Source organism: Xiphias gladius, chromosome 14, assembly GCF_016859285.1.
Source record: "Xiphias gladius isolate SHS-SW01 ecotype Sanya breed wild chromosome 14, ASM1685928v1, whole genome shotgun sequence".
NCBI lineage: Eukaryota > Metazoa > Chordata > Actinopteri > Istiophoriformes > Xiphiidae > Xiphias > Xiphias gladius.
Genome location: NC_053413.1, coordinates 10,669,361 through 10,689,331, shown reverse-complemented (window position 1 = coordinate 10,689,331; position 19,971 = coordinate 10,669,361). Strand labels below are relative to the sequence as shown.

The following is a 19,971-nucleotide window of genomic DNA, read 5'->3' as shown; positions in this document are numbered from 1 at the left end:
TTGCAGCGCCGCCTGCTGGTTTAAAATCAAAATCAAAATTTGATCCTCAGTTTGAACCGAAAGAGGAGTAACTCTCCTGCCACCTGTCTGTCAGCTGAGGACTGCCAATATGAGAATTGTTTAATTCTTCTCTAACCAGCAGAGCAGGTAAAATTCATCAGTGTGCCGTCTTCACTAGTCACTTTATTTCTCTATATAGACCCACCAGCACATCCAGCAAACACCACAGGTCATACAGCTTATGGCAACAATATATATATACATATAATATATATGTGTATATATATATGTGTGTGTGTATATATATGTATATATATATATATATATATATATAGTATGTGTGTGTGTGTATGTGTGTATATATGTGTATATATATATATGTATATATGTGTGTGTATATATATATATATATATATATATATATATATATATATATATATATATATATATATGTGTGTGTGTGTGTGTGTGTGTGTATGTATATGTATCTGTATGTATGTATGTACGTATGTATATATATATGTATATCTATATCCTTTTTTTAAAGGTGATATGTTCACTTTGGCTTTTTATGACTGCAAATATCAAAACATTATATGTAAATGTGAAATATAAAACAAGATCTAACAAGGTCCAAAAGGTCTACATTCAGTTTTCTTTGCATCATGCAACACTGTTAAAATTGCAGAGTAAATTAAAAGCATGTACATTTAAAAAAAAAAAAAAAAGTATGAAATGCAGTGTAACAACAACAAATGATGAATAAATATGCATTGCGAATGGTACATATGGTTTCATACAGTGTATCAAACTCTTAGTGTCACACATTTGTACCCATGGGGTATGATAATATTTAGTTTAAATTTCCATGTTTGGAAACGGTCACCACAGGCTTCATCTAATGCTGTCTGTACTTTCAGCAGAAGTAAGCAATCAGATTCCTTTACAAAAGTGACCTCAAAACTACCCCCGCCGCTGATACCGTGCAACTTTCGATATCCACCAAGTTTACTGCAATCATACAAGTTAGGTCAACAACTATACATACAGCCTAAGCCAGTGGTTCTCTGGGCTTGACCTGAACAGACACATATTCTGGTTGATGTGGAAAAGAATGGAAATGCAAAACCGGACGTGTCAATCTGCACACACTGCTGTTGTACTTATACCTTGAAATAAAGCCCTAAATTAATTTTAGAGACCTTTCTGCAGCAGGCTGAATCATACAGGAGAGATGTAGAGCGGAGTTTATCACTGGCGGCGCTGACTTTTCTCACAGTTGAATTAAATGGCGTAAGTTTGCTGTTCGGAGAGAGTAGCTGCCAGACTTTGAAATATTTCTGAACTTACGGTTGCAGATAACAAACGTCCGTCAAAGGCATTTCGGCGACTGACAGGAGCTCGGTGTGCTGAACGTGCAGGTGACAATGTCCACCCTTCCAACGTGCGCAGAGAACAGCGGTGTTGGACTGAGTCCTGGGGAAGACGTGGGCTCCACCACCCGTTTGGGATCAGCTGCTCCTTCCTCCTCACACCCGAGGACCGCGCGCGGCTCGACGCTGAACGGGTGAAAGCTGACCCGGGCGGTGTCGTACTCCCACGCTTGTCTCATTTCGAGGTTTGTAAAAAGCTGATTTTCGATCGACGCCCGGTGTCCCGCATCGTTCCTGTAGCTGGCCGTGCGCAGTGACGCGTAACTGGTGTCATTGCTGTTCAACGACGGCGGGGAGTGTTGACCTCCTACCCAGCCAATGTTGTCTCTACGGCCGTCCTCAACCTGTGCCACTGTCCTCTTTAGCCTCTCGCAGCCCTTTAACAACAGGCTTTTCCGACACAAAATGTACACCCAGGGGTCTAATATGGGGTTGAAGGAAGCGAAGCGGATCGCCACCAGGTCGCTCCGGTAGTCAGGCTTCCCCCCGGCAGAAATATAGGCTGGGTCATATAGCTGGTTGACGAAGATTCTCACCTGTCAGGCAAAAACACATGGACGGAGAACGTCTAAGATAAACATATCGAATAAAACAGACAGTAACTACAGACCGTATTTTGAATTCCCCGTACGCAAATATTAAAGTGAAGTAGACAGTTTGAGCAGAGCAGCCCGCTGCCCTTACCACTAAGGGGATGGAGCAGACCAGGAAAACGATGGTCATGAAGATCAGAAGCCAGAACATTTGGATCTCCGCCGCCGAGGTGACCGACGGCAGCCGGGGGAAGAGGCGGCGTGAACCTCCCTGCTCACACAGCTCCGTCCTGACTATTCCGGTCCTCTGGTTCATCCCCACCAGCGACCTGCACACCGCCAAGTTACACAAAACTGTCACTGCGATCAGCACCAGCATCACGCCGCCATACAGGAAGGAGTAGCAGGCTCCGAGCGGATCCATCGCCCGCCAGTCCAGAAAGCACCAAGTCCCGGGAAAGTGCCTGACGTGCTGCCCGAAGCCAAAACTGGGCATAATGCACAATACAATGTTGGCGAGGTAGGTGACCAGGAGCACAAAACGCGCCATCGTCCGGTCTATATGCTGGGAGTAGAAATACGCCCGGTTTATGGCCAGGTATCGCTCCACAGCCATGGCGCACAGGATGGACATCCCGGCCGAGCCGAAGAAGAGCATGGAGAAGGAGAAGAAGTGGCAGAGCAGCGCTCCTCCTGGCCAACGGCTGGCTACATACGTGGCGATCACCACCGGGCTGGTGAAGCATGTGCCCAACAGGTCTGTGATGGCCATCCCGCAGACCAGAGTGTAGAAGGTGGTCTCCTTCTGCTCCTTTTTGGAGATGCACAACACAACTATGGCAATGAGGTTCCCCAGGACTCCCACGGCGAACATCGTGGCGGAAGTGACCAGGGACTTGGACTCCAGCCGGAGCGCACTGTGGTTTTGGCTGAGAGAGAGAGGAGACAGCGGCTCGGAAACATTCGAGTCCAATCCCCCGAACGCAAGAGTGTCGTTGATCATTATTAAAACCAGCAAGGCACAAGGAGGAGGGCGCGAGAACTTTCTGCGAGGTTAAGAAAACGTGCTCTGGAAACATAGACGGCTACTCAAAATAAACTATCACTACTGATAAAATTGCATCCGATGTCTCCGATGGAGCATAACGTGCATTGCACTGAGGTGATACTTCTGTTCTGCTTTGGCTCCCGATGCGCCCGTATGGAGGTGTGCCTGCTTGTGTTTACACCGCTCGGCGCTGCGGGGTTTTTAAGCCGTGCGCTGATGTCAGGGCAGTGACGTGCGCGCCGTGAGCGCGGCGATCCGGGTTTCCCAGGATCGCATTTCTGCAGCCGGAGTATCAATATTCAACACTTTTAGCTTCAGAGGGCAAGATGCCAGCAGCGTCGGCTCACTCAACCCAGGAGCCAAACGCCAACCGCTGGTACCATTTAGCACAAAAAACTTCAGAGCCTGATTTGTCTGGTCTGACCAGCACAGACGCACATTACAGAAAATATTAGTCTTAAAAGTCCCACTGTTTTGTTTTTTTTTAAAATGGGACTATACTTTCTGCCTGAAGTTGCTTTATCTTTGCTCACCATTAAAGTTTCATAATAAAAACTCACAAGCTCTATTCTGGGTTGATAGGCACCTCATCAACCTGATCGGATGCAACATGCCGCAGAATGCGAGAATGCGCGGGGGTTGCAACTACCTGAGGTTCAACAGGGTGGACAGGTTCATTAGAAAAACTAAAGTCGTTTCTGGAACCATGCATGGCCCAAAAAAATGAAAGCAAGGAGGGTTGGGAGTTCAGACTTCAGCACCAAGGTCAGCGCCTTCAACACTATCAGCACCACGAACGGAGGCAGGCGACGTGCTGCTGCAGACTCAGCACTTAACCCATTATCGATAACTGATAAAGTGGTGCAATGGGCCATTGTTTGGAAACACGTGAAGTGATCCATTCATTCACCAGACAGCTCACTTAGAAAGTGTTTTGGTAATTTGAAGACAACCTATGTCCCTTTAAAACGGCATCATCCCAACCAGTACAAATCCATCCCTGCCCCCCAGCACCATCAAATTATTGTTTCTAATCTGACTACTGATACAGTTGTGATCATGTTTTTGGAATCGGTTGTCAAAACAGAGCACAGCCCGCCTAAAATAAGAGCCCACACACTGCATGGGGACAAACGGTCAGTGTTATTGCTTAAACATGTTCATGGCTCTAGAGCCATCTCCGGGTACTGTCAGATGAACGTGTCCTTTTTTTGAGACAACAAAACAGTTTCAGCAAGCCCACAGATCAACGTACCTGGACGGCGGTTTTTCTGGAGAACATCATCGAAAAGGATTTTTGTCACTTGCTTTGTTTTTGTTTTTAAATTGAACTTCAAGGGTTTGGAATTTTTGGAATTCTCCTTTATAAAGTCCCCTGAGACTTTCTTTCTCTACAAAAATACCCATTCACCGAACAGAACAGCGCTGGACTGCGACGTCCAATGAGGACAAGTCCAGCACAAAGGACTACAGAGGTGTCAGTCAGGTAGAGCCATGCTGTCTTTCTTGTTGATTTTTGAAGTGGGGTCGTACCCAGGGAGCTATATAAACAAATGAGTTAAAAGAAAGAAATAAGAGGAGACAAATGAAGCCCTCACTAGCTGACTGACAGCTAACGACGAGGGGATGGGAGATGTGCGGAACAGCCTTATCTTCACCGCCTGCACTGAACAGCCTCTGCTGCTCATTTCGCCCTTTTTCTCTCTCGTATATATTTTTCATAAGCCCTTTAGTTCTGTGGATCTCATGATGTCATCCCATCTCTTTTTCATTTCCACGGGAGTTCGTTTAATACATCGTACAATATAAATATCCCTGAGGCGATATTATAATTTCATGAGCAATCATAATTAATAATTCAAGAATTCTCAGCAGAAATTTAAGTTTTGTTTTGAAATGTCCTTAATTCGCCGCCTCTGGTGCATCTCTGATTTTTTTTTTTTTTTTTTAAACTGGTAGTCCTCTGACAGATCCCAGCACCCGAGCCTCCTGAGCTGCGCCTGCTATGCCCGGCGCGGAATGCGTAAGGAGCTGCTAAGCAGGCGCTTACACCCAGACCGAGAGCGCTAATGCAACGTAGAGGACGCCACAGATTTGCTGTCTGACCGCGGGTGTCTTAAAAGCATCGCTTTGCTATTGTCAAGATGTGAGTCACTGAACTGAAGCACACACGGGCGAGTTGCAGTTCTGCTTGGGATTCTGGTCTAGAGAATACAGTATGTATCCAGCTGTAAGTGGTATACAGTAGTGGAAGAAGATCCTTTACTTAAGTGAAAGTAATACCACAATGTAAAAATACTCCATTACAAGTAAACGTACTACATTAAAAATCTTACTTAAATGTAAGTGTGTAAGTATTGTGATAAAAATGTACTTCAAGTATCAAAGTAAGGCAAAAAATTGGCCCCTGTGATTGTTATAGCTCATTCATATTATTAGATGATTATTACAAATGCATTTATGTTTTAGCAGCATTGTACTGTAGTAGTTGGTGGAGGTAAGGCTAATTTTTAACCATTTCATATACTGTTAGACAGTTTAATCTATAACTACATCTCATTAGTTGATCACATGTTGTATATGTATCTGAATATGGATCTTTATATGAATCTTTATCTGTAAAGTAACTAAAGCTGTCCAATAAATTAAGTGGAGTAAAAGGTACAATATCTCCCTCTGAAAAGTAGTTAAGTAAAGGTAAAGTAGGACAGAATGGAAATACTAGAGTAAAGTACAAGTACCTCAAAAATGACATCTCAGAGATGCATGTAGTTTTTTGTCATATATGACATATAAACATGTATCAAATGTCACACACATGGCAGAATGCATGGTTTAAAAGTCATACGGTATAGAGTGAATAATTTAATACATATTCTATAATCAGTACTAAAATAAGTTGTCTTCATATTGTAGGCTCACCAGTATATATCTTAACTTCAGCCATTTACAGCAGATTATACCTCACACACAGCAGCAGCAGCAGCAGCAGCAGAATAATCTAATCAGTGGAAATGAAAGAATTTATCATAAACAGTGGGGGAAAGGTCTGTCTAATGGCAGACTGTGTCAGAGGCTGCGGCTCTCTGTCTCTGTCTGTGTAAGTAGATTCCTCTCCTCTTCTCTTGGACTGATGCCTCCTGGGTGTGTGGGTGTTTGTGGGTTAGAGTCTGCCCTCCGCGCTATAATAACCCAAAGCCTTCAGACGTCAGTGGCTCTGATGCCCACACGTAAAAATACGTTCTTTGTCTCTCTCTCCACGCACACACACACACACACACACACAGGTGCGCGCACAAACACAGACACACGCACACACACACACCACACACTAGAAGGATTCTTAGCCACTGACATATTTAGCAGACATGCAGTTGGTTTAATTAGGATTTCTTTTGTATGCCTGTGGTTATATATGCATGTGTTTGATTATCATCATTCCTCTCACATGGTTCATATGATGCTTGAGGCCTCCCCATTCACATTACAGGACTTGAATATCTTCTCAGAGCCTCTAATCAAGCGTCCCTGGAGGTTATATACAGTCTGGAAGGATGCTAGGATGCTGATACAAACACATACAGTTAGGTACATAGGTATTTGGACACTGACACAATTTTCACCACAATGGATTTGAAACGAAGCCATCAAGATATGACTGAAGTGTAGAACTACAGCTTTAAATCAAAGGGTTTGACAAAAATATTGCATTAACCGTTTAGGAATTACAGCCATTTTCATACATAGCCCCTCATTTTCGGAGGCTCAGAAGTAATTGGACAATTGACTGACGATCAGTTTCATGGGCAGGTGTGGCCTGTTCCCTCGTTACTTGGTGACAAAGTAAGCAGATAAAAGGTCTGGAGTTGATTCCAAATGATGAATTTGCATTTGGTTGCTGTTCATGGGAACTCTTAATATGCGGCCTGAAGACGTGCTGATGCACATGAAGGAGGCCATCATTAGGCTGAAAAAAAAAAACAAACCTATGAGACAGATGGCAGAAATTGTAGAAGTGGCCAAATCAACAATTTGGTACGTTGTTATAAAGAAAGAATGAAACTGGGGAGCTCAGCGACACCAAAAGGCCTGGAAGACCATGAAAGACAACAGTACAGTTGATGATCAGAGATTTCTTTCCTTGGTGAAGAAAAACACTTCAAACACATCTAGGCAGGTCAAGAACACTGTCGAGGAGGTAGGTGTATCATTGTCAAAGTCTACCACCAAGAGATGCTTTAGTGAATGTAAATACAGAGGGTTTACCAGAAGGTGCAAACCACTGGTAACACTCAAGAACAGAATGGCCAGATTAGACCTTGCCAGAAAGCATAAAAAAAAAAAAAAAAAGCTTGTCCAGTTCTGGAGCAAGATTCAGATGAAACCAAGATTAACTTGTACCAGAACGATGGAAAGAAAAGAGTAAGAAGAAAGAAATCAACGGCTCATGATTCAAAGCACCACATCATCTCTCAAGCAAACTGAGGAAAACTCTGGTTTTGGGACGTCCATGGGTTCCAGACTTCAGACAGTAATTGACTGCAAAGGATTTTCATCCAAGTATTAGAATAATTCTCATATTTATAATAATGTTAGTTTGTCCAATTACTTTTGAGCCTCTGAAAATGAGGGACTAAGTATAAAAATGGCTGTAATTCTTGAACAGTTAATGTGATATTTTTGTTTCTCTTTAATTAAAGCTGTAAGTCTAGACTTCAGTAACATCTTGATGGCTTTGTTTCAAAACCATTGTGATGGTACAGAGGTACAGGGGCAAAATTGTAAAAATTGTGTCAATGTCCAAATACATATGGACCTAACTATATGCCTGTATATATGTGGAAAACCACACTTGCTCGTTTAATGGTTTAAATGGTTTGAGTGGGCATCTCAGTTTTCACTGAGCAATAACAGGAGCTGCTCATTACGTACAGAACACCGTAATCGATTTCTTGTCTTGAGGGGAATCAGTATGTTAGTTAGTTATTGATCAGCGTGCAATCAAAAAGTGGCAGAGCCTTATTATATTGGGTTGCCTGCTGACATGCAATTAAAACAATTGTTTTGTTTCAAGTTCATTTGATTTCACGTGATCCGTTGTTTGAGTTGTAATGCAAATGATCACAGCAGTGACCTTTTCAGCTAAAAGTGAAAAAACAAATAAGCAAGATTTGTGTGTGTGTTGCTTCCCAAACAAAATCAGTCTCTGTTTAACCATTCTACAGCCTTGTGTAAAGGACTAGTTTGAACATTTTGTGAAATACACTTATTCAATTTCTGGCCAGGAGTTAGATGAGAAGAAAGAGACTATACCTACAGTATATCTGTATGGTACAAATACAGCCAGCTGCAGGTTAGCTTAGCTTAGCACAAAGACTGGAAACAGGGGGAAACAGTTTATATATCTTTTTTTTTTTTTTTTTTTTTTTTATCTGTACAAAGCCTGAAATGTAAAAACAAAAGGATGATACAAAATTTAAACTGTATTCATTGGCTGGAAGCAGTGACTGCTTGAAGACTGTAGGAAGTCACTGCTCCAAGCCAAGAAATAGTCCAATACATAACCTCTTGTAAAACCCCAATTTGTCATTTTTACACTTCAGTTCTGGTTCAAATTAAACAAATGATATATAGTGTGTTAATTAATGAGCTTAGATATGCGTGTAGTCAAAGTACCTTTGGACCTGAGCCAGGCTAGCTGTTAAATACATTTCCAGTATTTATGCTAACCTAAGCTAACTGTCTCTTGGCGGTAGCTACATAGTCATCACACAGATAAGAGAGTGGTATCGATCTTCTCATCTAACTCTTAGCAAGGATGCAAACAAGCCTATTTCCCAAACATGTCAAACTATTCCACTTATTTATTCAAAACAAGCACATTTCCCTTTTTCTAACGCTCATTACTCATACAACAAAACAACTGCAGTGTTGTAGTTCCATCAATTTATGCCAAGGCTGTTTGGCTAAATGTCAGTAGTGCTCACAACCTGGACAGGTAAGACGACAGTGAGTGGCCTAACATTCACTTATGCTGAAATATGAAGCAATTTAAATATCAATTAATGTCTCATAATTTGTCAAAAGACGAGAGACAAAAAAATATTAAAATTTCTCTCTTCTGACGCTTATGTCTCTTTCTTTTTCTCTAAATAGAATCAGATAAACCGACATACAGGATGTCCAAGCTTTCCAAAGAAAAAATAAATTGTTGCTTTTCCTCTGACGTACATATGAGCGCCAGGAGGATCAGTGGCTTATAAGGAAGCCAATTTTTTTTCTGCTGAAGTGAAATATTTGCTTCCCATCCACAAGCAAGCATTAATGTAGGAATAACAAGAAGTGTAGCAGCCCAAAAGAGAAGAAGGTGTACATGGAGAGAAAAAGAGACAGAACACTTTTTTGTGTTTTGTTTTTTTTTTCCCGACGGGTTCATAGTGACGACAAGTTTCCTGTCTGGGTAAAGTGAAAAAATGAGATGGGGTGATGGCTCCACGTTGTTGACGTCAGCACTGCTGTAATTTGATGGTGCTGCTTTACTGTCTCTTTGTCGTCACACTGCTCAGCGCTGGTGGCGCTGCAATGTCATCATCCAGCCTAAGATCGGATTTTTCCTCCTCCACCACAACTGCCTGCCCACGCAGCCGTCCAATCACACTGCTCCTTCTGCTGCAGCCTGCCAGGCTCATTACACTGGGGGAGCTAAAGCTCATTTACTCTCTCTACACTCTAAACTCTCTTTTGTTATTTCTTTTCTCTTCTCTGGATCTCTCTCTCTTTTGTCTGTATCCTTCCTTTTTTACTCTTTTTCTTTATTCTTTTCTGTTGATAGCTTTTTAAAATTGTGTTTGTTTACAATTGTGTTAACAGCTTATTAATTTGGTTGTCGTTTATTTTTTCCAGCTGGTGTGTAATGGGAAGATGCCTGTTGTTTTGAGATGGTCAGCAATCATCTGTGTATGTAGACCTACAATGTGATGTACTGTACATTAGATGGTTGTGATAAACCCAATACATATCTGTTCCTCCCACATACACACACACACATACACACACACACACACACACACACACACACATGTACGCCAATGCACAATTACTGGACAGCTGTTTCGTCAAGTACTTTTGAATGCTAATATCCCACACGTGTCCATTTACATGTCAGTGTAGGTCAGCCGTGTGTTTGTGTGTATGCAAGTGCATGTGCATGTGTGTGTGTGTGCCTTCCACACATCTCCATCTTTCTTTCAGTCTTGTATTAGGAGCCTGAAGTTCACTGTACAGTGTAAGTGGTGAATTCAATGGCTGCCATCCTCTCTGAATGTGTTCAAAATGTGTTTGAATAGTGTCAAAGTGAATAAATGTGTTAAAATATTGCTGATAGATTATTCTGGCATTTAACTGCATATAGAATGAAAAGAAAAGCCAACATGAAACTTGAACTCAAAAACTGTCTGTGGAGTTGTATTGTGAATTTTGGAGATTCTAGTGAGGGGTATTTTCCAGAGATTTTGACACATAGAGATGAACACTTTCATATAAATTCAAATGAGTTTTGTTACTTGTCCAGAGTGCTTGTACTCTGGTTTTTGTGCCAAGAGAAATTTTGTCATTATTTTCTTCATTCTTCATTTCTTCATTTTCCCACACCCAACCCCCACCCCCTTCACTCTCTCTCTCTCAATGGAGATGATAACTGGCTCACCATGCTCAGATAGAGTGCAACCATCAGTGCTAATGGTCCTCCATACTGTGTTTTCACCTCATGTATCAGGTGGCTTCAGGATATTAAACATTTTCATCATGTGAGCCACTACTAATACAGCCACACAGATGAACATACTGGCAACACAAAACCACACACTCATTCACAACAAACAGATCTGTGCCAAGATTTTGAAAAGCAGATGTGATTTTTATTATTTCGGTACAGTTGTGAGTCTAATTAGCATCTAGATTTCTGGTTTGGGAATGTAACAAAATTGTAAAGCATGAAAATAGTCATCTAGGATTTATTTGTGTGTATGTGAATGTGTGTGTATGTAGGCAGATGCAAAAGTGCACATCAGTATTCAAATTCAGAATCAATACCACTGATCTTGTCAAGTGAGATGATGATTATCATTTCAGTGATGATTTTAATTAGAAATCCTGACTACATTTTGGTATGTTTTGGCATCTGCTACACTTTGCGTGTTAACGTGAAGGCATTTCATACTGATTAATAGCTGCCTCATTAACAAGGAGGAGTAATCATGTCGGTCAGTGGTGGGCTGCAAGTTTTCATTCCAGACAAAGACCTGGCACCTGGTGAGTTCACTGACTAACACCTTGTAACACAGAGGAGAAAGAAGAGATCGAAATCATCAGCCGCAGTGTTTATTTTTCTAATGTTTATTGGGATGGGCCTTGATAAGTATAACTACTTATATGCATTTTAATACTTTATTTCTTATTTCATACTGCAACTACATAACGTTGTTCATCTTGTCTGTAGTATTCACTTGTCCTGCTGTTGAAATGGACATTAAAGTGGACCAATTTAACAGAAGAAGCTGCCTAGGTGTCTAGTTTTTATTTTCAGACCACCTCAGACCTTATAAACATGAGTTCACCTCACTTAAACTCTTTTGAATTGAAACAATGCGTTGAACGCATGAAATCATTCAACTCATTTAATTACGCTTCTAAAGAAAACAGGAACAGCATATGACTCAAACCTCTCCGTAGACCCCTCTGTTTTGTAGTTTGAAAAAAATGTTCAGGATGCAAACTTGCTGTGTGTGTCTTTAAAGGATAATTCCAGTTTATTTCAACCTGGTGTATTTCCAATGGCATATTGTGACTCTATGGGTTGTGCTAACTTGGACTCTCCATCTCTGTTCTAGAGCTATAGGAAGCACTACACTGGTTGCCCTGATATACGCTGTTTTGTTCAAGTCCTCATATCCCAGATTATAATAGCCACATTTATGGGACACACAGCATATCCTTTAATAAATGCTCAATTAAGTCATGGTTGTTTCTTTTCATACTAATGAAAACAATGCGAACCACAATGTAGGTTAATATCAAATTACGTTTTTACCCCCCCTACACCTCTAACTAAACAAAGATGAACTTCACAACACGTGAAGCTGCTCCCAGCTTCACGTGTTGTTTAAGTGTTGACGCTTTTACAAAGAGGCTCTGACAGGGGCAGCCAAAGCTGTAACGTCTTCATGTCAAATGTCAAATGAAGAACTGACTCTTTAGACCGAGAAAAGAGAAATAAAAAACAAATCAGCCATTCTGTAACTGTTGTTCAGGAGGGTTAATTGGAAAGTGGTTTTATGTCACATGGTAATCATGTAAACAATACTCAGGCAACAAATTTGTTGTTTTTTTCCGTTTTTAAAACTCTCATGAACATATGTCATTTCAAGGAAAACTCTACATCTATCAGTAACTGTTTCATAAACGCGTTCTGCCCATCTAACAATAATTGTTTCTTTTCTTTTTTTGATTTTTTACCTTGAATAATGTCAAACATGTCAGAGTATATACAATTAAAAAAGGCAACTGTGACAGTGTTTTCAGTGGGATAATGGGCTTCTCTTTGAGTATGCAGCTTGTCCCTGTAGCATCACCTCCACACACACGATACAGACCACCCACTGCCCACTCAATTATTATTAATGTGGCAGTCACCTGTATTATTAGCAGTCATCTCCAAGGTCTCTCCCTCTAAATCATATTAACTACTTCCTCCACAGTCTAATTTGCAGTGCTGAAACATTTAATGTTAATCCAATTACAGTGACGTAAAGTATCAGTTTCACACAATCCCAGTTGGTCTAATACTGAGACTGTGAAAGGAAGAAATCACATTATCTACAGAATTTTGACAGGTTCAGTGAAACCAGGAGGCTTAATAAAACTGATTTTAAAACTTGCCACAAGAAGGATGAGTATTAGATTTCATATCTCTGTAATATGGTAGATGGACACATATTGCATTGTGTGAAATGAAAACAATATTGTGATATTTATAAAGAGATACTGACACTATGGAGGTAATTGGTGAAATATGTTCCTACTTTCTCTCTTTAACTCTCACTGACATAATGCATTTCCTAGCCCCACACCGTAACCTCAACCATCACAACTAAATGCCTAAGTACTCGTCTCTGTTGTTTCTCTGTTGTACCTTCTGGTGTATCTTCACCCCCTGGCAGTTATCCTCTCACAAAGCATCTGCAGGAAGGACATTATACAACAAGTGCATTTAGAGGTTTAAAATTACATTATTCATTGTAATGAATTACTATGAACTTAAGTAGCTGCAAGGTTATTGGTGATTTCCACCTCTACAGCTAAGCTACCTGTTTGCTGGCTTCAGCTCCATAATGAACAGAAAGATGTGAGAGTCGTATGGATCTACTCATCTAACTCCCTGTCAGTCGATAAGGTGGGTAATCTTTTAAACCACGTTATTATTATTAGTATTATGACTAATATAACTCCTATGTCTATCAAACATTTCAGTTACTGTAGGTATGAAGGGGAATTTTAACTTACGCTAGTCAGTCACTGTCATTTCAAACCTATAGTCACAAGTACTAATTGTCTAATCCAGTTTATTTCACGCCAAAAGACAATTTCACTGAAATGAACATATGAACTCACACAGACACGTGTGAATACTTTCTAATGTGATGAATCACAACTGATTGTTTCAAATAATGAAAATAAATTAATATTTATTTATTTACCTTGTAGGTTACATATATAAATAAAAGATTAGGACAAGGAACTGGATTTATTTATTTAATTATTGTGGGGTTTTAGTTGTATTATATTTAAAGAAGTGATTTCTTTAATCATTACAGCTCTTGTTATTAAGGTATGTGTGGATTGAAAAACATACAGTATACTGAATGTACTCTAAGCAAAATGAAATTGAATTCAAATAACAAGTTGTGAAGTAATCTTAAAAACAAATGTTGAGTCTCTCCAAAGTCATTGGTGTCTTTCAGACAATATATTCCAACACAGCCTGAACATTTCCTTATCCCAAAAAGCCTCCTCCTTACATCTTATGATTATATTTGCTTTGCCTGTCTACCATAATGTCCTGGCTTATATAATTTACTCTCATGTACTTCAGTCTTTCTAAACATCTTTTACAGAGAGGCAACAGAAGACATTAATTAGAGGGAGAGGGATTTGGCCAAACTACATTATCAGTACCTAAAGAAAAGATCTCAGTCGGATTCTTCTCCCACCGACAGCATACAGCTCCTAAGTAGGTACAAAGCCACATCACTAAGGTATTAAACCGACTTCCTAGTTGGAAAGAATGGATGTGAATCATTTCCAAAGTCAATTAAAAACAGTTAGAGACATCTGTTAAACAGAGCGAGTGAGTAACAACAGAGAGACAGAGTGTTAACTCTCTACCAGCACCTCTGGCCTCTTACTGGCTGCTGAGCATGTGAAGCCGCTGTCAACTGTCATCAGTGCTTCATTAAAGGAAAGAAAATAGTCTCTACACTATAAACTGTTAAAAAATCTTCAGCTATTAGATAAACTGGGCTAAAGTCACACTTTTGAAATGATTTACATGGTGCAAAATGAGAGACCTGAGTTTGCAATTTATTCTAAAGATTATATCACTAAAATGTAATTAAGTAACTGTATAATAAGTCATTGATTGAATATGCAGATTCTAAAGAACTAATTTTATATATATATATATATATATATATATATATATATATATATGTATGTATGTATGTATACACACACACACACACACACACACACACACACACACACACACACACACACACACACACACAAATATGCAATACTCAGATTTTTTTTTCAGAGGAATCTCTGCTGCTCAAAGTCAGAATTTATAGCGCGAGCAAGACTGGAGGTGAAGGCTAAATTTGTGTATGCGCACTTTTTAAATTTAAAACGTCACTGTGCTGACAATACAGAGATATTTCTAAAGAAGACTGTCTTGGCTTTCTCTTATCTTGACATGAATTACACTTTGCACCATGGAAAATGAGGAGAACTGAACAAGCTGTCCAGGATGTTGTTCTGCATTCATGAATGTTCTTTGTTCCAGAGATGGTGACATCTGTCTGTCGGTCAGTCTTTTGCTCCAACACTTTGGTCAAAAGGAAAATATGTCAGCAGCCACTAGATGGATTTCCATGAAATTTAGTACAGACATTTACTTTCCCTGGAAAATGAATCCTAATGAATGTAGTGATCCCTTCCATTTCATCTGGTATCGTCAGAAGATCAGAGTGTCCAGCATGTTAGTCTGGGAAAAGAAACCTTAAAGGCACCTATGGAACTATTTTTAAACAAAAAAATTATATAATATAATATAAATATAATATTTACAACAACAAGAGCCTGAAGCCATGCTATTGGTTCTGTGAGGCTGTCCTTAAGCACAGTGGTACTTTGAGCTAATGTCAGCATGCTAAAATGTTCACAATGACAATGCTGACATGTTGCATGCATAATGTTTACTATGATGATCATCTTGGTTTAGCATGTTAGCATGTAAACATGAAACAGTTCTCAAAAAATGGCTAAAAATGGCTGTGACACATGGACTGTCTAACACACTGCATGTATTCTTGAGGCCTAATATCTAGAAGGTCTAGACCATACTCTTTATACTCTTTCCTCACGAAACATTTGCAGAGCCAAACTTTGGAAGCATGAGAAACGTTTATTGTTTACACCCGCGTTTGTTAACTGAATTCCCATTTAATTGGCTTCAAATATTCCACTTGTATGTAATGTTCATCAAAATCTGATAAGCACCATACAATAACACAATACATTCATGTTCTTTTCTCAGTCATTATTTTCGTGTTCTAAAGACCATCTATTTTTACACAAAATATTCTAAAGGGCAGTCAGTCACAAAATTTGAGCAACCATTTTGAATTTGGAGACCCCCTCACCATGGGGGTGTAGTGGGAAATAAATGCATGGAACTGACTTTTAACCACCTGTCAATATCGGAAATAAGTTTACAGATATTCTAGGTACCGTTCAAGAGGTTAAAGGAAAAGTTCGACATTTTGGGAAAAACACCCTCTTGCTCAAAGTGAGATTAGAAGATTTATACCACTTTGATCTCTGTATGTTAATGGATGAAACTACAGATAGCAACTGGCTATCTTAGCACAGAGACTCTGAACAGGGGGAAACAGCTAGCCTAGCTCTGACCAGAGATAACAAAACTCTTACCAGCTGTAAAAAGAACAGGTTGGTTGTGGTTTCACGGGGAATTATGTGCCGGAGAGTTATGACTCTTTTTTGGTTGGGCACATTAACTTCCTGGAGACTCTACTGGTTGACTGACAATGGCGACGTCAAGACTCCACAGGTGCTTGTAGGTGGACAATTCTAGGCTAGCTGCTGTTTCCCCCTGTTGACAGTCTTTGTGCTAAGCTAAGCTAACTGGTTGCTTGTGGTAACTTTTTATTTACTGCTACAAATTCAAATGATTGATAATGGTTGCACTCTGGTTTGGACCTCCTTTTTGGCTGATGTAGATAAATGCCCATCACTTGGGTCCACTGCTTGTCTTGTAATTTTTTTTACTTATGATGAAGGGACATAGCTCTCTGGTGGCCTCTCATCCATCCTAATCTACATACCTTCCATTCCTTTCTAGGCATTTCCCTTCATTCAAAGGATCTAATTGCCAGAAACAGTCCAAGATGTAAGTAAAGGATTGGGTCATTGCTGTACTGGACTCAGTGTCACAGTCTGCATTTGCATTCTCAGATATAACAGGGTGAGTCAACCATTTGTTCCAGTTCAGAAATAATGAGCCTTTATTCTTCTGAGGAGATCTTATCTTCTTTAGGGTGCAATATCATACAAGTGTGCATGATTTTACTGCATAGAGAAAAATATACTGCTCTATGTACAGAAATAGGAAAATGATACATGCATATGTAATGTTGACATCCAGGGCAGGGTATATTAAATATGCAAAACCCAGTTGGAATATTGATTTAGGTTTTTGTAGTATGTTGTCTTCTAATTTGAAAATGCAAATGCAAAGTCCATTTTACATTAAGTTTCATTTTACATTTGCTAGATTTATGTGGTACAATATGCATGCAGTCTGTTTATATAGTACATTGGAAATTGTAAGTCAGAGGAGCTATAAGTTAATGACAATAATGAGTTGCAAATTGGAGATGAAAAAGAAAATGTATTATTTTATTTTGGTTTTGTAGAACACATGGGAATTTAGTTTTCAATTTGACTGAATGAATTTATCTTACCATAGACAAACCTCCACTTCCTCAACACAAATGTCTTATGGATATACCACATGCTCAGATTCTAAAACTTTAAACTCTAAACTAAAGTTTAAATTAACTCTTTTCCCCTCAGCCACCGTCTCCAGCCTCGTCTCACTGTTCCCAGGCCATGTTTCTCCCCCCATCTCCCCAGACCTGCCTTCCTTTAGTTACCCACCAGATGTCCTCAGACTTTCCTCCCTGTCCTCAATCACCTGTCTGCCCCGCCCATCCACACACCTGTTCCCACTTATCATCAGCCCTGCAGTCACCTGAGCTCTCCTGCCAGGTCACTTTCTTTGTTCCTTGTTGGTTCGTCTGCTTTTGTTTCTGTTTGTGTTCCTGGTTTTGTTCCCTAGCGTTTTCCCTGTGTCCTGCAGCTTGAGTTCTGTTATCTGTGCTTGTACCTGCTTGTGTTCCTGCCTGCCAGCTTGTCATCTCATCTGCTTGTAAGCCTTCTGTTTCACTGTTAAAGTATCTTCACTGAATATTTGGCTCACCCTCTGTATTGTTTGGCCTATTGTGACAGCTTCTGACACATTTAAAAAAAAAAAAAAAAAAAAAAAAAATTCTTGATGGAAAGAAAATGTTCAAATATTTGGTTAAATTCCATAGTTACTGACCGGTGAGCTCATACAAAATGTTCTTCAGGGTTTATACCAGAGACAATTCCTTCCTCTTCATCACCATCAAGTCCGTACACTTCACAAATTCAGAAAAAGGGTCCAAAACCTTTTTCAAACATCCTGTTTCCATTTTTTAATAAGTAATATTTTCTAGTGCAGGACTCCCACACATAAATTTATTTGTCTAATTAAGCCTTTTTTAAGGATTGTAGGGGCACACAGACCTCTCTGTGCTCTTCTCTGCCTGAGGTATGGAAAGTGTATGATGCCATTATGTACTGTAAATCATGCTGAACCACCCGCATCCTCTCACCACTTCTCACTCAAAACAGAGATAATGAATGAAGGAGCATGTTTCCTGTACTTAAACAAGAGAGAGGAAAGAATCTCCTATATGACATGAGTTATGAGGACTGACTCATTCAAATCCTTGCTTTGCTTTACTGTCTATTAAAACATGAAGGGTTTAAATAAATCTGCCACACACAAACTACATACCGTGAAGGCATTAAACTAGAATCAGTGCAAAGCTGTGGCTGCTCTTCCCTACCTTACAATTCATATTTAAGAGCAACACATAATTGGCTGCTGGGATGGGAATGAGGCTCCACACCTTCAAGTAGTATAAACATTAATCAGTGGGCGTGTATGTGGATGGTTAGGTGGATGTGCCCTTTACTTTGACAGGATACAAGTAAGGTCTCTGTTTCTGTCTGCAGTTCTGTAGCTGTACAGACACACCTGACAAAGGCACTGCGAGAGGCAAGAAGAGAAGGAAAGGAAGAAAAAAAATTGAGATGCAAAGGGGCCAGCAAATACACACTGTAGGAAAGAGCGGAAACAGCTCTTTTTCAGCCTCTGTAATATGTGTTGATTATGTCAATTGCGCAACAGCCACAGTACTCAATATTAAAAAAAAAACACATTTATCTTGTGAGTCATTGCCATTTGCTTTATAATTCGATACCAACACATTTCCCATAGGCGATTAAAAAGGTCACTGTAGAATTGTGGGAGGTGAGAGGAACCAATATTCACCATTTGTCCACCTAATGAGAGTATGGCCAGGTGAAAATAGCAAATAGTTGCCACCTGTGTCATCTCGATATATAAGAAAAAGGCTATCACACACACTCAGCTTTAATGAAAATGTGTTCTGATGCATCTTACTGCTGATGAAAATTAGCCCTGTGAGCTCAGAATGCATTTAAAGGAGCACTGTGACGCTTTTAAGTACTGGCTCATAGGATGCATCTTTCCATTTTCACATGATGCTGGGAAATCACTGTTGCTGCTGTTCAGTTTTTGTTTATCTGGAATACAGGGTATTAAAAGTTGTTGTGGTTTGGACAGACCCATGTAACGTGCTGTGCTTATCCTTACGACATGTACCGGAATAACTGCAGTAACATCAGAGGCCAGTGTTTACTATAAATGTACCACGAGTACAGATCATGCAAGCACTGTCATCTTATAACCCCCATACTGGAATCCACAGCCCGCAGGGGAACAAACCAGATCAGATTACTATTTAAATATTAACTAATTGAACTGATACAGCCTGATGCAGAGTCTGTTGTTTTTCATAACAGGAATGTTCTATCCTCATGAATAATTCCCACGATGGAAACTTTTTAATGCTTTAAAAATGTCCTCTCGTTCTGCCGGGCACATTTTTAATCTATTTGAAATGTTCTGATAAGGGTTGGAGGTCTGCCTTCAAAGAACAATGATTAACATTTTGCCTGCACTAAAGTCATCAAAGCTACACTTCAGTGGATGTATACAGATCTGAAAATATAACTATCTTTACACCATCTCCAGTACTAAAATTCACAAAAGACTTATTGAAGTCGGGGCAAACAGTTTCACATTTGTATTTTAAAATGGAAATACATAGACTCCATCTAATAAGTATCCTGCATCCAAGGCTATTCATTGTTATTCCATATAGAAATGTGTGTTTAAAAAAAAAAAAAGAAAAAGAAAAGT

General features: G+C 39.8%; 1 protein-coding gene across 1 annotated transcript; it reads right to left on the bottom strand.

Moving 5' to 3' along the window:
• Positions 1-1,372: 1,372 nt before the first annotated feature.
• Positions 1,373-2,981, bottom strand: ptger4c (prostaglandin E receptor 4 (subtype EP4) c). Its single transcript, XM_040144031.1, has 2 exons — positions 2,118-2,981; positions 1,373-1,969 (listed from the first exon to the last, which is right to left on the bottom strand). Exons 1-2 carry the CDS (start codon positions 2,967-2,969, stop codon positions 1,373-1,375), a joined length of 1,449 nt encoding a protein of 482 aa, XP_039999965.1. The 5' UTR covers positions 2,970-2,981.
• Positions 2,982-19,971: the final 16,990 nt, after the last annotated feature.